The sequence below is a fragment of the Saccopteryx leptura genome, chromosome 1 (assembly GCF_036850995.1).
Source record: "Saccopteryx leptura isolate mSacLep1 chromosome 1, mSacLep1_pri_phased_curated, whole genome shotgun sequence".
Lineage (NCBI taxonomy): Eukaryota > Metazoa > Chordata > Mammalia > Chiroptera > Emballonuridae > Saccopteryx > Saccopteryx leptura.
In genome coordinates, this window is record NC_089503.1 from 349887026 (window position 1) to 349907782 (window position 20757).

The 20757-nt window shown below is 36.3% G+C and overlaps 1 protein-coding gene across 3 annotated transcripts in view; it reads left to right on the forward strand.

The window, feature by feature from the left end:
- COL12A1 (collagen type XII alpha 1 chain) overlaps nt 1-20757 on the forward strand; it is a 128589-nt gene that overhangs the window by 91369 nt on the left and 16463 nt on the right. For all 3 annotated transcript variants that reach the window (XM_066359013.1, XM_066359016.1, XM_066359014.1), the window contains 7 exons: nt 2916-3065; nt 5478-5555; nt 6829-6915; nt 8285-8338; nt 9739-9834; nt 11866-11919; nt 12279-12332. In XM_066359013.1, coding sequence (XP_066215110.1) covers nt 2916-3065; nt 5478-5555; nt 6829-6915; nt 8285-8338; nt 9739-9834; nt 11866-11919; nt 12279-12332 — 573 coding nt within the window. The remainder of the gene's footprint in view (nt 1-2915; nt 3066-5477; nt 5556-6828; nt 6916-8284; nt 8339-9738; nt 9835-11865; nt 11920-12278; nt 12333-20757) is intronic.

Below are 20757 nucleotides of genomic sequence, written 5' to 3' on the forward strand. Positions count from 1 at the left end.
ATTGCGAATCAAGATAATTTTTGGCATTCCTTCTTTATTTGTCTTTATACAAAGGTTTTTTAGTTTTAGATTTTTCTTTTAACAAACTCTCTTCTCAAATACTATGCCTTTTTTCCATAATATGTTTCTTTTATTTTTTAAAAAATTTATTTATTTATTAAAAAAATTTTTTTTAAATTTAAATTTATTGTGTTGACATGGTTTCAAGTGTCCCACTCAATATAATACCCTCTACACAGCACACTGGGTGCCCCCATGCCACAAGCAAAGTCTCTTTCCACTCCTGTTTCTTTCCTTCTCCCTCCTTCCCCCTATCTCCATCCTCCCTTTCCTTCTGGCTATTGCTACCCTGTTGTCAGTATATATGTGTTATGTATATATGATTTTGGCTAATCTCTTTACCTTCTTTGACCTCATCCCCTCTCCCCCCTTCTCTCTGACAGCTGCCCACCTGTTTCCTGTGACCCTGCCTCTCTGGCCCTGCTTCTGTTTCTATTTTGTTCCTCAGTTTGCTGTGTTCATTAGATTCCACATACAAGTGAGATCATATGGTATTTGTCTTTCATGGTTTCTCTTCTACTTTTTCACTGTACTCTTTTTCTTCTTCCATTCCTTTACCCCATTCTTGTCACCTATTCTCATTTATTCTATCAAGTGCCAAGTTCAGTCACTATTAGCTATTTATATTCTTTACTGATTTCAGGATTCAAACACTCATCTTTCATTTCCCATTTAAACTGGGAACTGAACTCTTTCAATCTGATAGCAGAGAATGAGTGAAAATGACATGCAAGGAGCTCTTGGGAGAGAGGGGATATGCCACAGAGAAAATGAGTATTCAGAGTAGCAAAGCTGTTGTTTGGTTCCCATTCCTCACATGGGCACCACTTATTGTTGTGACAGTGACTACTCGAAGTCCACATGAAATGCACCAAGGGGCTGAGGGGAGCCAACAGGCCTGAACAGCAGATGGAAGGACTGAAGCCCCATCTCCAGTCCTATTCAGATACTTATATATATTAGCAAGTCCAAATAACTCAGGGAAACTGACAGCAGAAGTTCTCAGGGGGTGAAGTAAAGTGCAAGGAACATGTTGACTCCTAATCTCTGTTCTGTGAGCCTAAACATTTTCTTGTTGCTAAATCTTATCCTGCTGTTTTGCTGTTTCCAGCATGCACTGTTTCCAGTACAAGGTCAGAGAGGCCCCTGGAGTCTCATCCACTCAGGGCTTTTGCCCTAGGACACCTCACTGTCTCTAATTGTTATCCTAACTCTGAAAGTCTTCACAATATATTCCTACAGGGATAGGCTAAAAGAGCTTAAGTAGGGAGTGGCAGACAGCTATTGCTTCTTGAAAATTCTCTTGAAAAGTTTTTTTGTGTCTCCAGTCTATTATAACAGATGACATAGATCCAAGTGAGAAATTTGTAATAAGAGGAAAAAGAGGAATAGATGAAAAATAAAGTTTTAGGAAGTGGTGGAACTTTGGATGGGAAAGGAGGGGGAAAGAGTGTTCCTATTTCTTTCTACTAGTCTATGACCAACAAGGTTTCACAGTTCAGAAATAGTCCTTAAGCATTTAGGACAATGGCCTGTAGATGAAGACTCCTCCAAAATGTAATTATGCATGTGTTTAAAATAAAACATATGGAAGAGACCATCGCAAAGTATGTTTTTAACATGTGCTTTGTATGGTTGGCCTTGAATGAGCAGTGTATTTAGAACATTTTTGTTACAAATTAAAAGTTTTGATTTTGAAATAATTTTTGAATACTATAATTTCTTCAGATACTTTGTAATATTTGCCTCTGAGATTGTTTCTACAAGAACCAACAAATGGGTGTAAGTTCTGACTAGAAAATAAATGTCTTGGGAGTGGTTGTATGAAAATGGTTTGCTTGAATTCAGTGTTAGATGATTGTATTGTGGGTGTTTAAAGTCTCTTTATTTTTAGTAAGATATGTATTACTTCTATATAAATGCAATGTACAACTCATGTTTACCACTTACAAATGCAATAAAGTTTTTTGATGGTGACTTTCTGTGGGAAAAATATTTACTGTTAAAAAAAATCTCTAGAGATTGTTCTTATGCTTATTGTCTGAAAGTACTTAAGAGAATTTCTCTTCCTTTTGACTTGGAGCCCAACTTTTAAAGTAATCATTAAGTGCTTACTGGAGTATTTGTGCTGTGATAAGTATAAACTATCAGCATAATTGTAAACTCCAACATTAACTGCCACCATTCTTTACATTGTTGAAATACAAATGTTTTGTTAATAATCTGTACTAATAGATTTCTTAAGATTCCAGATGTATTAAATATCAGATAAAAAGTAAATAAGCATAAAATTTTTTAGTTGTCAGGAAGTTGAATTTGAGTCTACTGATTTCCAGAACTGAATCTGTATAGAAGACATGTACTAGTTCTTACTGTATTAGGTATCTATATAGTATGCAAGTTCTTTTTAAATGAGATTAGGAAATAAATTAAGTATTCGATTTAGCAAAGTCGGTGGAAGAAATTTGAGGCTTCTTTTGACTAAATATAATGAAATATTATTGACTTATTAACTTGTATTTGAACAGTTCTTTATAGTTTACAGAGTATCTCAGAGTCCACTGCATTTTCTGTAGTCATCTCAGCAAGAGTACATGGTGGGAAAATAAGAAATTATGCATTTACACATTGATGAAGGAAATTGAGACTTAGAGGAGTTAAGTGGGTCATTTGATGAGATATATATATAAATGACATGACATTGTAATCTGGTATTGGATTTTTAGTCTAAAACTCTTCATTTCGGGTGACAATAACTTAAAGAACACATTTTTAAAACTAGGATCTAGCATATGAAGAAGTCAGCCAATTTTTTGGTGGTAGAAAATTTATAATGGAAAAATGATCTTTTTTAGGTTCATATAGTAGTGACCTCAAAAAGTGTTAAGATTTACATCGACTGTTATGAAATTATAGAAAAAGACATCAAGGAAGCTGGAAATATCACAACTGATGGTTATGAAATTCTTGGTAAACTACTTAAAGGGGAGAGGAAATCAGCCACAGTAAGTAACACATTTTTATTTTTCTTGGTCTCTTGCGTTAAGATTGAAATGACTTTTTTTAAAAGTAATAAGTGATTATTTTTCTCAGTGAGTTTTAAATTGTTAAAATTTTTGTTCAGAATGAAACATTTAAAAAGTTGCATTCATAAAATATTCTACTGACAGAATATAATAATATGCTTTATGGCTAAAAACAAAACAAGATGTCAAGGCAACAGAACGCCATGTAGTCATCTTGAAATAGGATCAAATTGGAGAGTACAACGTAAATCGCTGCCAGGATAATCAGTGAAATCTAAAATTATTATTTTTTTGTTCTTCAAAGAGAGTAATTGTTAATACAAATTTGTGCAGTTGGGACATTAAGCATTTGTGGACATTGGCTGTGACCATCACTAGAGCCCAAGCTTTCTCGCAGAGGAGTCATCGTCTGTCTCCGAGGGAAGATCAGTGTAATTGAGCAGCCAGCTGACCGCATTACTCACAAGTTTCCCTGGCTCATGTTTGAGGCAGGAGTATGCCAACCCTATTTACAATTCTATCTAGTCATAAAATTTTAAATTGAAGGTTTACACTGTACCAAGCTAATTAAGTTCATATTACATGTCAATCAATAATAACAGCATTCTAAAAACAAGTCTTCTATCTTTGGCTTCTATTATTTTTCTAATTACATTTATTCAATTTAGCTTTCTTCCCTAGACAGAATTTTCTTCTTTTAGATTAAAAAGTGAAATTTTTATTCCACAATGTAAAAATAGTAAGTGGAAGTTTAATACAAGTGTGATTAAAATTCAGACTTTTTATTGAATATTTCATTTGATATATATATATATATTTAAAGTTTATTTCTGTATTCTTAGCACATGCCAGGGTTTTTACAGAGACAGAGAGAGAGTCAGAGTGAGGGATAGACAGGGACAGACAGACAGGAACGGAGAGATGAGAAGCATCAATCATTAGTTTTTCGTTGCGCATTGTGACACCTTAGTTGTTCATTGATTGCTTTCTCATACGTGCCTTGACCGCGGAACTTCAGCAGATCGAGTAACCCCTTTCTTGAGCCAGCAACCTTGGGTCCAAGCTGGTGAATTTTTGCTCAAACCAGATGAGCCCACACTCAAGCTGGCGACCTCCGGGTCTCGAACCTGGGTCTTCCGCATCCCAGTCCGATGCTCTATCCATTGCGCCACCGCCTGGTCAGGCTATTTCATTTGGTATTTAAATAGAATAACTATATCAGGGTTTTTTTTTTAAGATGACCTTTTTCTTTTTTATTAGAAGAACTTTATTTTTAAAATGTAGAAAAATAGTATATATAGTTAGCCCCCTGTATTTGCCGATTATGTATCCATGGATTCAACCAACTGATGGAAAATAATTAAATAAATTCCAAAAAGTTTATCCCTAAGCAATTCAGTATAACAACTATTTACACAGAATATACATTATATTAAATATTGCAAGAAACCAAAAGATGATTTAAAGTATACTGGAGGATGTGCACAGGTTATATGCAAATACGAGGTCATTTATATAAATGACTTGAGCATTTTTGGATTTTGGTATTCACGGCGGACACTGGAACCAATCCCTCTGTGAATACCAGTTGAAATAATTAGGCTGAAGGTAATCATTAAAAATATAAGTCAGTTCCTAGGTAAAAAATTATAAAGAGTATCAATTTTAGAATAAATGCAGAATGACTTTTGAAACTTTATTTTAATATTTTTACAAGGATAGACTCTTTTTTTTTTTAAGTGAGAGGAAGGGAACTAGAGAGATAGACTCCTGCATGTGCACCAACCAGGATCCATCCGGCAACCCCTGTCTGGGGCCGAGGCTCGAATCAACTGAGCTATCTTAAGTGCCTAAGACCAAACCAGTTGAGCCACTGACTTTGAGAGGGGAAGAGAGAGAGATGGGGGGTGGGTGGGTAAGGGAGGAGAAGAGAAGCAGATGATCACTTCTCATGTGTGCCCTGACCAGGGATCAAACCTGGGATGTCAATATGCCAGAAAGCTCCACTGCTGAGCTAACTGGTCAGGGTCAAGGATAGACCTTAAAAGTTGATTAAAATATTTGTTGTTTTAAAATTCTTCATGAAATAAATTCTCATTTAAATAAAAAAATTAATATTCTCATAAAAAATAAAACTGAATCAAACATTTTATTTTAGATAAGGAAGTGAAGCCGAAGTGGGATTTCACATAAGCATTTGCTTTACTCTCTCCTTCTCTTAGGCATAAGTTTTTATGTTCTTTTCTTATGCAGTAAGGATCTCATTACGCTCAAGGGCTTGCACTCTTGAGACAGTCTATGTAAGAAGTTGGCAAAGGTTAAAATGCAGAAACGTTAATATACAATGTTTCTCATGCATCTTTAGCTGATATTGTTATTGGTTGTTTGCAGTTCCAAATCCAGAATTTTGATATTGTCTGCAGTCCAGTGTGGACCAGTAGAGACAGATGCTGTGATATTCCCTCTAGGGTAAGTAAAATGGAATGAAATCCTGTGGCAGTTTTAATAGTCCCCCTGGAGTAAGGGATGCAGATTCGGATGGTCTGGAAGAGGAAATAGCACTCAGTAACTTTGTCTCCAGGATGCAGGCATTGTGTGCACACTAATCAGCTGCCAGAGTTCAGGCCAGTGACCCCAATCTTGGAAGCCAAGAATGCATAAGACACATCTGGAAATTCTCCCAAGGTGGTCACACATAGTTAGAAAAGTCCTGCTGAGTCAGCATGTTTGACATACCCACTGATTGCAAATCCTTTCTATTGTTTGTAAAATCTCAGCATTTTATAGAATAAGCCATCACCTTTCTGGACATTTATAGTTTATGACTAACCATATTTATTGATGAGATGGCTCATCCCCATAGTATGTGTGTGGTGGTAATAGCTAAGAAGTTGAATACTGATGATGGACTTGAAGTGTTTGGCAAGCAATGAACTGCATACATCCACAGGATGAGTGTGCATTTATTTACTCAACAAATATTGAGCACCTATTATAAGACAGGCACTATTCTGTGTGCTAGGGTTAGTGAAAGGTGAATATTCTAGTGAAAGGCACGGGGAGAGAAAGAATTAACAAATAGATATAGACTACACTATAGAGCGAAAAGTCCTAAGATGAAGAACAAATCAGGGTAAAGGGATTGATAGCCAGGTGAGTACCGTCAGCCCTCAGTGATGAGGTGAGATTTAACCAGCAACCTGAATGGAGTGTGGGAACAGACAATGTGGATTATGGAGTCAGAGAGAACGATAAATGCAAAGGTCCTAAGGCCAGAAGGTACCATATGTATCTGAGAAATATTAAATAGACTGGTGGGCTGGGGCAGGGGCTGGAGCAGAGTGAATGGGACAGGGAAAGTGGGAGGCAGTGAAATGGCCTGGGGGGAGGGTGCTGGTTTGCAGAGCATGCAAGACCTTATAGGCCATGGAAAGGATTTTAAATTTAAACCAAATGAAAATGGGCATTGATTTCTGAGATAGTCAGCATTTCTCCAAATTAGAGAAAATTAGATTAAATTGCCCGTGGTCCCAGTAGTGATTTTGTAAACATTTCTTTGTTATGTGAGGTTTCTGAAAGTAAGAGGTAAAATGTAAAATAAATACTTAAAGAAGCAAAGACCATGATGATAACTAAAAAGTATTTCTGCGCGTTGGGGAACAGAATTCCTTGTGCAAATAGGAGGTGGGGGATGGGATTTCCCCCCTCAAGTCATACGTAAATATGCTTTTCAAAATTTCAGAGAGACGAAGCAAAATGCCCTGCTCTCCCGAATGCTTGCACATGTACACAGGACAGCGTTGGACCCCCAGGACCACCAGGCCCCGCCGTAAGGAAACTGGAATAGTCCTGCTTTTGCTTGTGAAACTTCCGGAGCAATCATTCTTTTGCATAAAATGCTTTTAGCTCTCTGTGTTTTCTGGGGCAGGGCAAGTCATATTGCAGACAACTTTTGTGGTAGATGTTGATGGAGTAAATCAAGAAGAAAATTTAAACACACTTCTTCATTCATGTAGGAATGAATAATATCAGCTTAATGTTCAAGAGCTTTTCTTTTAAAGATGTGAATCTAGCTTTCCATCTGTAATCACATGATTGTGTAAATTCCTTGTACTTCCTGAAAGCTTCTTGTGTGTATTTCATGGAGCTACAGTTGAGTGGCTGACCCAAGAACAACTTGTTTAAAATAAGGATGTGTGTGCCTTATGTAGTGGACATCTCATGAGAATAATATATGAAGATGGTGCATGTGTGATGACATCATAAACTCTGGTTTAAAGTATTGGGATTTGGAATAACTTGAATGAGAGGATTATGAATAGGTATACTCATTGAGGAAGGGGAGACCAAGAAATTGCAAAACAGAACATTGAAGATTTTAGTGATACATCTCATTAATCAATGTGGAACCCTTTGATCCAGGCAATCTAACATCTGATTTAGGCTGGTTTTATAAAATGGTAGTGATACTTCCAGTCCCTGTTGGCCTATTTGAAGAAAATGATTAATTTACATAGGAACAACTCAGAGATTTTTAGAACACCTAATTTTGCTATAGCAAATAATGTAAATTGATTTTAGGTTAATTACAAACCAGCTTCTCATGTGCAGAATTAAAATGTCACTGGAGTCACCATAATTTCTATTGATTTATATTTGTAATCATAAAAATTATATCTCAGTGTGACTGAGATGTTTTAGAGAAGTAGAGATTTTTTCCCTCTAATTGTAAGATAACATTATTGGCTATCACTATCATATTTATTTCTTCTTTATTCAGTAGTCTCTGAATTCCTGTTACTAAACTATATATTTTGAGATTCTGAGAGATTCAAAATACTCTTCTTTTTGCGTTCCCTGAAGAATGCATTCATATAATTCCAAAGCTCATTTTTCTCTTTATTATTAAATAATGCATCCTTTTTCTAGCAGACTTCGAATTTTTAAATAAACTTGAAGATTTTCTAACAATTAAGAAGAGCTCACTCAGAATGTAAAAATAAAACTTAGGATGCACAGAGTTTTGAAATTCTCTTCCCCCACATATTTGTATGATATATAGCATTTAGTATCTTGTAAGTGGCTGCAAAAGTATTGATTATTTGGAGAATGCATTGTTTTCTTAAAACAATTTTTATATATTAACTTCCTACTTTCTTTACATTTACCTTAAAATGTGCTCTTACTATGTATTTTAGGGAGGACCTGGTGCTAAAGGTCCCAGAGGTGAAAGAGGTATCAATGGGGCTATTGTAAGTATATTTTAGAGTGTATTTTAATTTTCATCTATAAGTTGCAGTCTGTTCAAGTTTCCGCTAAGGAGGTATATGACCTTGAGCAAGTTAGTTCAGGTTTAGTGTGCCTTAGGCAATATAATTACCTCTATCTTGTCTCTGGATATCAAAATAATGGATTAGAGAAAGAAATGTACAGGACATCTCACTGCTATAGGAGGTGCACATGGGAATCTACAGAAGAACCTATGGGCTCTATTGGAACAGAGGGAATAGAGGGGTGACCCGGCCATCAAACAGAAGACCCCACAGGAGCAAAGTCTCGCTAGAGAACTGGAGAGGGCCGAGCACAGTTCAGCTGCTCTGCTTTTCACCTGTCTCAGGAGGAGCTGAGCAGCCATACACACCTTCACAGGGGTCACCGGCCCCATTTGTCAGTTTCAGACAGTTTTCCATGAAACAACTTAAGCTTTTTAAAGGGACTATATGATGAAGATAATGTGTAGCTTTTTGCCATAATATCACCAATGATAAGCTAACCCAGTTAGGAATGGGTGAGGCTGGGATGCTAACCCTGGTCTGTCTGACTCCGTTTGTGCCTTTTTCACATTGCAGAGAAGCTCCAACACGGAGTATCTGCTCTGGATGTCTGTTCTTTCCTCGCTTAATTCATATGTTTTTGTTTTGTTTTTTTCTTTTTCATTTTTCTGAAGCTGGAAACAGGGAGAGACAGTCAGACAGACTCCCGCATGCGCCCGACCGGGACCCACCCGGCACGCCCACCAGGGGCGACGCTCTGCCCACCAGGGGGCGATGCTCTGCCCATCCTGGGCATCGCCATGTTGCGACCAGAGCCACTCCAGTGCCTGAGGCAGAGGCCACGGAGCCATCCCCAGCGCCCGGGCCATCTTTGCTCCAATGGAGCCTTGGCTGCGGGAGGGGAAGAGAGAGACAGAGAGGAAAGCGCGGCGGAGGGGTGGAGAAGCAAATGGGCGCTTCTCCGGTGTGCCCTGGCCGGAATCGAACCAGGGTCCTCCGCTCGCTAGGCCGACGCTCTACCGCTGAGCCAACCGGCCAGGGCCTAATTCATATGTATTTTAATTCCAGAAATAAACCCAAGTCTAAGAGAAATCAGGACTGGCTTAAAATAAATAAAATTCAATAACATTTGAACTTTTATCTCATGAATACATGAATATAAATATCTGAATATATCAATATTATATTCAATATATTTTATTTCTTTGAAAAATCTACTTCTAATAGGACTTTCTGGAAATTTAAGTGTTCTTGTGAATTTATTTCATTTTCCAATTGTTTTCATATGAAGAATTCTATTAAAGCAGGTGTTTGACCTGATATTAGCACTGGATGAGCATGACATGACTATGTGGTTGTTTCTCTCTTGTGTATTTTAGGGGCCCCCTGGACCTCGTGGGGATTCAGGTCCTCCAGGCCCCCAGGGTCCTCCAGGCCCCCAGGGCCCCAATGGACTCTCTATTCCGGGAGAACAAGTAAGCACAAAGTTTTTCTGTATTAAATAAGGGTGATAGATTAATACTGAGCTTAACTGGAACATTCTTTTTCCATGTTTTGCCAAATGTTAATGTTTTCTCAGAGAACTCAACAAAGTTAGTCATTGAGATGACTTCCTGCAATGACTATTATTTCAGATATGTAAATAGTATATGTAATAATATATAACTGTATAGAAATAGTTTATTTGACCTATAAAAACTTCCTTATAAGTAATATATATATATATATCCTTCAAGATACTGAAAGCATTGAAATTGCTTTAATCTGTGGCAGCTCTGAAATCCTTTTTTTTTATTTTTTTTATTTTTTATTATATAATTTTATTTTTTTAATGGGGTGACATCAATAAATCAGGATACATATATTCAAAGATAACAAGTCCAGGTTATCTTGTCGTTCAATTATGTTGCATACCCACCACCCAAAGCCAGATTGTCCTCTGTCACCTTCTATCTTGTTTTCTTTGTGCCCCTCCCCACCCCCTATCCCTCTCCCATTTCCCCCTCCCCCCCCGTAACCACCACACTCTTATAAATGTCTCTTAGTTTCACTATTATGTCCCACCTACGTATGGAATAATACAGTTCCTGTTTTTTTCTGATTTACTTATTTCGCTTCGTATCATGTTATCAAGATCCCACCATTTTGCTGTAAATGTTCCGATGTCATCATTTCTTATGGCTGAGTGGTATTCCATAGTGTATATGTGCCACATCTTCTTTATCCAGTCGTCTATTGATGGGTTTTGGTTGTTTCCATGTCCTGGCCACTGTGAACAATGCTGCAATAAACATGGGGCTGCATGTGTCTTTATGTATCAATGTTTCTGAGTTTTTGGGATATATACCCAGTAGAGGGATTGCTGGGTCATAAGGTAGTTCTATTTTCAGTTTTTTGAGGAACCACCATACTTTCTTCCATAATGGTTGTACTACTTTACATTCCCACCAACAGTGTATGAGGGTTCCTTTTTCTCCACAGCCTCTCCAACATTTGCTGTTACCTGACTTGCTAATAACAGCTAATCGAACAGGTGTGAGGTGGTATCTCATTGCCGTTTTGATTTGCATTTCTCTAATAGCTAAAGAAGATGAACATCTTGAAATCCTTTTCTAATATGTACTTACAACTGCAAGGCAAACTTGTGTTATTTATCTAGGTCATTGCTTTAAATTTTTTTTTGAATAAAATGTTTACCTTTTATTACAAATGCTAATCTGAAGTTATAAAAGATTTTTTACCTTTTAAGGCTCATATTTTATTTAACTAACTTTTTTCTATATCTTAAGGTAAAACAAATACAGTATATGAATAAAAATCAATAGCTGTATATTTCTTATATTTAAGTCTAACCTCCCTTTTAAGAAGACAGATAAAATTTTTTTGGTATTTAAAGAAAAAATCTATATCAGATATAACTAGAAATGAGACATGTGAAGGAACAGGTATTTCTAGCTCAAGAGGGTTTAATATGTCTACTATTAGCTTATGTCCAAAAGAAAGTTTTAAGAGCTTTTACCTACCTTTTTAATACTACTATTAAGCTAAGTTTATCAGTTTTAATTAATTCAACTTTACCTTTGTAACAAGTGTCTTCAAACATGTAGTTATAAATACCGAATTGTTATATTTTTAGAATATTTTATCAAATACCTATTAAAATTAGCACCAAATTAAATGTATTAAGTACAAAATAGTTTTTCCCTTCAAATTGTATTTCTATGAAAATCCTTTATGTTAAATATTATTTTAAAGTAGGTAGGTATATTATTCCATAACTATATAAAATTATTGCATAACATTATAAGTGGAAGTTATAATATGGTGTTTGTACTTTAAAGATTAAGTAAGCATCAATACCAAGAAATGATTTATTCATCTCCCTTCAAAACCATTCTTAGATTGAATTTATGAAGTAATGAAGATCTCAGAGATGACTCATGTCTTCCCTTTTCACTTAATCTCTGTAAAACGCCTGGGAATTGTTTTCCCACTGCTTTCTCTAGGGTCGCCAGGGGATGAAGGGTGATGCTGGAGAGCCAGGACTTCCGGGCCGAACAGTGAGTTTTTCTTTAAAAGTTGCCTTTCTTTCACTGGTCAAATGTTATTTGAAAAGCTGCCTTTGCAGTGCCTCAAAAGGTGAACCAAGGTTAAGCAGAAGCCTGGCTATGTCCTTCACATTATTTCCATTTTATACTCTTATCTTAATCCTCAAGCTTGCGCTTGTCAGTTTATGGATCTGCTTGGTGACTAAGTATCTACAATATGGCTGACACTGTGCTTGGTTCTAGTTTTCTGTTTCTTTACAGAGTCCCTGAACTTTCTTTTATTTTAAAAAATATTTTAGGGAATAACAAGTATCTTTTCCCACACAGGAAGTACATTACAGTGTTCCACGTGTTTGTTTCTGTTCATGTAGGGAAGCCCAGGACTACCTGGCCCACCAGGACCCATGGGACCTCCAGGAGATCGAGTAAGTTTGCCTGAGCAAGCTATAATTATATTGAACGTGATATCACAGTGCTACTTATTATTTAAGAACCCTCCACAATTTGTTTACATTTTGGAAAGTAGAGTTTACATATTTTGTTGAAGACTGAAAAACTGTTATCAGTGGACTAACATTAGGTCAGACTCAAGGTCTTGGCAGAGCATTAGGAGAGTATTTGAAATTATATGTCCTTAAATTTAAAAATTAGTGATATTTTAAAATTTATCAGATTTAAAAAAAAAGAAAGTCCATAAAAGGAATTTTAGCTGATTAGCAGAAGATTTAAGATTTCTACCAGACTGTTTTAAATTCTAAAATTAACATCTTTGTTATGGGTCAACTTTTAATGTGATTCTGAGTAATCTTTATTTCCAGAGCACTTTTTATGAAGTCAGTACCTCCTCTCTAACATCTTTCGAACTCAGATACCACTTTGAGGTCTTGATGAGGGAATGGATAACTAGTACTTAGTAGGGATTTTGCCTATTTTTGGACAGCTTTCAAGTTTGCTTTTGACTTACTATGGACAGTGTAGGAAATCCAGTCTTTTCTAGGTTAAATAAATGAATGGCACAGTAAACATGGCCTCTATGCTGTATTCAATATTATAGAAATAGTTGGTTTCATAGAAAACCATGACTATTTTAATGAGATTTTTTTAATTTAGAAAATTAAATTTAACAGGGTGACATTGAACAGTAAGAATATATAGGTTTCAGGTAAACATTTTTATATCATTTGAACTGTTGATTATGTTATATCCTCATCACCCGAAGTCCAGTCATTTTCTGTCATCTATGATTTGTCCCTCTTTACACCCTTTCCCAACTCCTCCCTCACATCCCCCTCCCCTATACACCCTTCCCCTGGTAACTGCTTCACTTTTATCTGTCCATGAGTCTCAGTTTTATGTCCCACCTATGTGTGAAACCATACAGTTCTTAGCTTTTTCTGACTTACTTATTTCACTCAGTATAATGTTCTCAAGGTCCATCTATGTTGTAAATGGCACCACATCATCATTTTTTATGGCTGAGTGGTATTCCATTGTATATATGTACCACATCTTCTTTATCTAATCCTGTATTGAAGGACACTTTGGTTGTTTCCATGTCTTGGCTACTGTGAAGAATGCTGCGATGAACATGGGGGTGCAGGTGTCATTACATACCAGTGTTTTTTAATTTTGGGGGTAGATACCTTGTAGAGAGATTGCTGGGTCATATGGAAGTTCTAGTCTTACTTTTTTGAGGAACTACCCTACTTTTTTCCGACTTGCATTCCCGCCAACAGTGGAGGAGGGTTCCTTTTTCTCCACAGCCTCTTCAACACTTGTTATGACCTGTCTTGTTAATAGCCAGTCTAACAAGTATGAGATGGTATTTCATTGTACCTTTGATTTGCATTTCTCAAATAGCTAGTGAAGATCAGCCTTTTTTTATATATCTGTTGGCCATTTGTATGTCCTCTTGGGAGAAGTGTCTGTTCATGTCCTCTTCCCATTTTTCTATTGGATTGCTTGCTGGTTTGTTGCTGAGCTTTGTGAGTTCTTTATATATTTTGGATATTAACCCCTTATTTTGAAGTTCTTTGCAAATATAAATCTCCCATTTAGTTGGCTGCCTATTTATTTTGTTGTCAGTTTCTTTGGCTGTGCAGAAACCTTTTCGTTTGATACAATCCCATTCATTTTTGGCTGTGCAGAAACCTTTTAGTTTGATACAATCCCATTCATTTATTTTTGCCTTTGGGGTCAAATATATAACTTGTTCTCTATGGCCATGGTCCATAAGTTTAATACCTATGTTTTCTTCTATGTAATTTATTGTTTCAGATCTTATATTTAGATTTTTTTGATCCTTTTTGAATTAATTTTTGTGCAAGGGGACAGGTGTAGTCATTCTTTTGCACCTAGCTTTCCATTTTCCCAGCACCATTTATTGAAGTGGCTTTCTTTTCTCCACTGTGTGTTTTTGGCTCCTTTGTCAAAAAGTATTTGTCTATATATACAGTATGTGGTTTTATTTCTGGGCTCTCAATTCTATTCCATTGGTCTGTGTGTCTGTTTTTCTGCCAATACCATGCATTTTGATTATCATGGTTCTGTAGTATAATTTGAATTCAGGAAGTATGATACTTCTGGCTTCATTTTCACTCAGGATTGTCTTGGCTATATGGGGATTTTTATAGTCCCATACAAACCTGGTGATTTTTTGTTCTATTTATTTAAAAAATGACATTGGAATTTTAATGAGGATTGCATTAAATTTGTATATTCCTTTGGGTAATATACAAATGCTTCCAATCCATGAACATGGAATATTTTTTCATTTCATTGTGTCTTTTTCGATTTCTTTCAATAATGTTTTGTAGTTTTCAGTATATAGGTCCTCCACATCCTTTGTAAAATTTATTCCTAGGTATTTTATTTTCTTGTTGTTGCAACTGTAAAAGGAATTTTTTTTTTTTTTTTTTTTTAGTTCACTTTCCGAAGTTTCATCCTTGGCATATAGGAAAGCAATCAACTTTTCTATATTGATTTTGTATCCTGTGACTTTATTGTATCAGTTTATTATTTCTAATAGTTTTTTTGGTGCAGTCTTTGGGTTTCCCTATATATAGGATCATGTCTTCTGCAAAAAGTGATACTTCATTTCTTCTTTCCCAATATGGATGCCTTTTATTTATTTCTCTTGCCTGATTGCTCTGGCTAAAATTTCTAGAACTATGTTGAATAAGAGTGGAAAAAGTGGTCAGCCTTGTCTTGTTCCTGACTAGAGGAAAAGCTTTTATTTTTTTTAGCATTTAGTATGGTATTAGCTGATGGTTTGTCATATACGACCTTTATTATGTTGAAGTATTTTCCTTTTATCCAATTTTATTGAGAGTTTTATACATAAAGTGATGTTATATCTTATCAGTTGCCTTTTCTGCATCTATTGATAGGATCATATAATTTACATTTTTTGTTTTGCTGATGTGGTGTATTACCTTGACTGATTTCTGTATTTTGAACCATCCTTGTGCTCCTGGAATGAATCCCACTTGATCGTGATGTACTATTTTTTTAATGTGTTATGGTATTTGACTTGTTAGTATTTTGTTGAGGATTTTTGCATCTGTATTTATTAGAGATATTGGTCTGTAGTTTTCTTTTTGTGTGTTGTCCTTGCCAGGTTTTGATACCAGGGTTATGTTGGCCTCATAAAATGTGTTAGGGAGTATTGCTACTGCTTCTATTTTTTGGAAGACTTCGAGAAGGATAGATACCAAATCTTTGAATGTTTGGTAGATTCACTACTGTAGCCATCTGGTCCTAAATGTCTGTTTTTGAGGAGCTTTTTGATAGTTGTTTCTATTGCCTTCATGCTTATTGGTCTAGTTTTGCACTTCTTTGTGACTCAGTCTAGGAAGATTGCATAGTTCTAAGAATTTATACATTTCCTCCAGGTTGTTGAATGTGGTGGCATATAATCTTTCATAATATTCTACTATAATCCTTTGTATATCTATGATGTCTGTGATAATTTTTTCTCTACTTTTGGATTTTATTTATATGAGACCTTCCTCTTTTTTTCTTAGTGAGTCTAGCCAGTGGTTTGTCAATGTTTTTGATTTTTTCAAAGAACCAACTCTTTATTGTATTAATTTTTTCCATAGTTATTTTGTTTTTCATTTAGTTCTGCTCTGATTTTTACTATTTCTTTTTTTTTTTTTTTTTTGCTGACTTTGGGTTGCTTTCATTCTTCTTTTTCTAGTTCCTTAAGATATGATGTTAGGTTGTTTACTTAGGATCTCTCTTGTTTCTTGATATAAACCTGTAATAGTATAAATTTGCCTTTTATTACTGCTTTTGATGCATCCCCAAAATTTTGATATGTTGTGTTGTCATTTCATTTGTCTGTATGTATCTTTTGATCTCTGCTTTTATCACTTCTTTGACCCATTCATTTTTTAGAAGTATGTTGTTTATCAATTTTTGTGGGTTTCCTTACTTCCTTTTTGCAGTTGAATTCAAATTTCAAAGCTTTATGGTCAGAAAATATAATGGTATAATTTCAGATTTCCTGAGTTTGTTGATGTTAGTGTTGTGGCCCACCATGTGGTCTCTCCTTGAGAATGTTCCATGCACACTGGAGAAGAATGTATATTCTGATGTTTTGGGATGAAGTGTCTTGTAAATGTCTGTTATGTTCATTTGGTCCATAGTGTTCTTAAGGCTGATATTTGTTTATTGATTTTCTGTTTGGATAATTTATGTAAAGCCGTCAATGGTGTGTTGAAATCTCCAAGTATAAGTGTGTTTTTGTTTGCTTTTATTTATGTCTTATATATTTTGGTGCTCCCTGGTTTGGTGCATATATATTAAGAAGTGTTATGTCTTCTAGATACAGTGTCTTTTATCATTATTAAATATCCATCTTTGTCTTTGGTTACATTTGTTGCCTTGAGGTCAACATTGTCAGATATGAGAATGGCTACACCAGCTTTTATTTGGATATTATTTACTTAGAGCATTGTTTTCCAACATTTCACTTTGATTCTACTTTTGTCCTTGCAGCTTAGATATGTCTCTTGAAGACAGCATATGGTTGGGTTTTGCTTTTTGATCCAATCTGCTATTCTGTGCTTCTTTATTGGTGAGTTCAGTCAATTTATATTTAGGGTAATTATTGACATTTGAGGATTTCCTATAGCCATTTTATTTTGTTTTCTGGTAGCTCTGTGTCTTGTTTGGTTCTTCTATTTTGTGTTTCTGTAATTTTTTTTTGGTGGTATTCCATTCTTCTTTTCCCTGTTCATCCTTTTTTTAAGTTGTGTGTTTCAGTAGTGGCTTTTTTTATGGGTGGTTACCATTAGGTTAAAAGAAAAGTGTTCATATGTACAAGAGTCCTTTGTCTTATGAGTACTCTGTACTCCATCCACATTTGCTACTGTAGTTCTTTATCCTGTCCCCTTTTATGTTATTGTTACAGATTATCCTTGTTTTATTATGACCTCGTTGGAGCTTTTACTTGTAGTTTTGATTTGTTTTGTTCTTTGTATCTGGTCGAATAACCCTCTTGAATATTTCTTTCAGTATGGTTTTCTGATGATACATTCCTTCAGCTTCTGCATGTCTGCAAAAGTTTTTACTTGTCCTTCATATTTGAAAGATAACTTTGATGGATATAGTATCCTTGTCTGGTAATTACTCTCTTTCAGTACTTTGAATGCTTAGGTCCACTTTCTTTTGACTTGTAGAGTTTCTGCTGAGAATTCTGATGACAGCCTAATTGGCCTTCCTTTATATGTTATGTTCTTCTTTTTCTTAGCTGCCTTGAGGATTCATTCTTTGTCATTGATTTTTGACAATTTTATTATGATGTACCTTGGAGTAGGTCTGTTTGGGTTGAGGTAACTTGGTGTTCTGTTTGCTTCTTGGATTTGAGGCTCTCTTTCTAAAGGCTTGGAAAATTCTCATCCATTATTTGCTTGAATAGGCTTTCTATTCTCTTCTCCCTCTCTTCTTTTTCTGATATACCCATTATTCTTAAATTGTTCTTTCTCAGACAATTCTTGTAGGGCTTTCTCACTTTTTAAAATTCATGAGTCTCTGTCCTCTTTTTTTCTATATTTCTCTAGTTGCCTATCTTCCATGTCACCAATTCTTCCTTCTATCTGGCTTGTGCTATTAGCTAAACTTGCTACCTCTGTCTTCAGTTCATGTATTGGGTTCTTCATGCTTGTTTTTAAAGTGTCAGTCTCCTTGGTGAGATAACTAAGTTGCCTATTGGTGTTTTATTACATCTTGCTTAGTATTTCCAGAACTTCAATTTTAAATTCTCTAACATTTAACTCCAAGATTTTCTTGTGATTGACATTTTTTATGGGGATTTTTAATTTAGTTTCTGAACTAAATTAAATTTTGTTTCTGAACTACTAAATTTTGTAGCCATGATATTTGATTTCTTCTTCCTTGATGGCATTTGAAAGTGGTATTGTTAAAAATTCTAACAAAAACACAACTAAAAAATGAAAAATTAATATTAAAGAAATACAATATAAAATTTTAAAATTTTGACAAGTAAAAATAAAAAACACACAGCAAACAATGATTGAAAACCTAAAAAACAACAAATCAAACAAAACATCCACAAAAAATAAGAATAAAAAATTAAAATAAAATTCTAAAGGGATAAAGTGAAAAAAGAATAAGAAAACAATGTAAATAAGAAAAAAAAATTTTAAAAATTTATTTTAGTTTTGAGAGGTTTCTTCTAAAAGGTGTCACTGTATTACAAGTTTTAGCTGTGTGAAATTCCTGGACTGTCTTCTGCTGAGATGTTGCAGTTGCAAAGATGTCATGGAGCCACAGTTGCTTTGGTGGGTGGGATGTGTAGTGAGGGCTTTTCAGCTTTGGCTTTCTGGCTTTACAGCTCTAGAAATGGTTATCTCAGGTTTCTGCACATTCCTCCCCACCTCTCAGCAGGCCCATGGACCAGACAGGGAGCACCTCTGTTCTTCAGGGGAGAGAGTAGTTCTGGAGAGCTAGCTGTGGGGTTTGTCTGCCATTCTCCATACTGTGAGGTGATGGAGGTGGGATCTGGGAGGCTGGGGTTCCACACTTCAGTTTTCTCTGTTTCTGCTGAGTGTGGGCTGCAGGCAGACCATGGGAACACTGCCTGTGCCCTTGTGCTCTGGATGTTTTGTTTCAGTATCTCCCCTTCTGCCTCTTCATCTCACTGCTCCTTCAGGCAGAAGGAGACCCAGTCATTCCAGGTTTCCCTCTACATACAAAACCCAGACAGCCTGAGCTTCCCTCCTCCCTGTAATCCAGCAGAGAAAAAAAACCCAATCACTCAGTTTGTCTCCTCTCCAGAGCCCATTGCAAATGCATTTTATCTTCCACCTCCCTTTTCATCCTGTCCCACCTTTAGTCCATTTGGTGCATGGACTATTCAGGTGTGCCTGTGAGCCCAGCTGGGGTTCCTTTGCTGTGTTATATCTGTTCAATTTGTTGAAATATCAAGGGGAGAGATCAGGAGTATCTCTCTCTTTTTTTTTTTTTGTATTTTTCTGAAGCTGGAAATGGGGAGAGACAGTCAGACAGACTCCCGCATGCGCCCGACTGGGATCCACCTGGCACGCCCACCAGGGGTGATGCTCTGCCCACCAGGGGGCGATGCTCTGCCCCTCCGGGGCGTCACTCTGCCGCAACCAGAGCCACTCTAGCGCCTGGGGCAGAGGCCAAGGAGCCATCCCCAGTGCCCGGGCCATCTTTGCTCCAATGGAGCCTTGGCTGTGGGAGGGGAAGAGAGAGACAGAGAGGAAGGAGGGGAGGGGGGTGGAGAAGCAAATGGGCACTTCTCCTATGTGCCCTGGCCGGGAATCGAACCCGGGTCCCCCACACGCCAGGCCGATGCTCTACCACTGAGCCAACCAGCCAGGGCCCAGGAGTATCTCTCATACTGCCATTAATCTGATGTCTTAATGAGATTTTTTTAGTTGCTCAGAACAAAAGAACTAATGACTTTTCAATATCCTCTGGTTCAGACAATAGTCTGAGAGTAGTCTGTATTCTGATTAATTGAAAGTTAAAACTTATGACTAGCTGCAGAATCTTAGAGAGCCAGTGCTATAATAGCTGTCATTAAAAGCATCAGCTTGTTGGATATCTTTTCATATGTCTATGAGCCATCTGTATGTCCTCTTTGGACGTGTTTATATAGGTCCCTTACCCATTTTTTAAGTTGGGTTATTTGGGGTTTTTTGGTGTTTAATTTAATAAGTTCTTTCTAATTTTTTTATATTAATCAACATCACCAACCATCAGAGAACATCAGAGAAATGAAAATTAAAAGCATCATGGGATATCACCTCACACTGTCAGAATGGCTATCAATAAATTAACAAAAAATAAGTGTTAGCAAGGGTGTGGAGAAAAAGGAACCATCATGCTCTTTTGGTGGGAATTCATATTGGTACAACCACAGTGGGAAGCAGTATGGAGATATCAAAATATTAAAAAGGGAAATGCCTTATGACCCAGAGCTTCCACTTCTGGGAATTTATCTGAAGAAACCCAAAACCATAATTCTGAAGAATATATATACCCTTATGTTCATTGCAGTCCTGTTTACAATAGCCAAAATCTGGAAGTAGCCAAGTACCCATCAGTAGATGACTGGATAAAAAAGTTATGGTACATTTACACAATGGAATACTACTCAACTTAAAAGTGGAAATCTTACCTTTTGTGACAGCATGGATGGACCTGGAGAGCCTGATGCTAAGTGAAATAGGACAGTCAGAAAAAGACAAGTACTGTATGATTTCACTCATATGTGGAATCTAATGAACAAAATGAACTAATAATCAGAATAGAGACAAACTCATAGAGAGCTGGCTGACAGCTGTCAGGGGC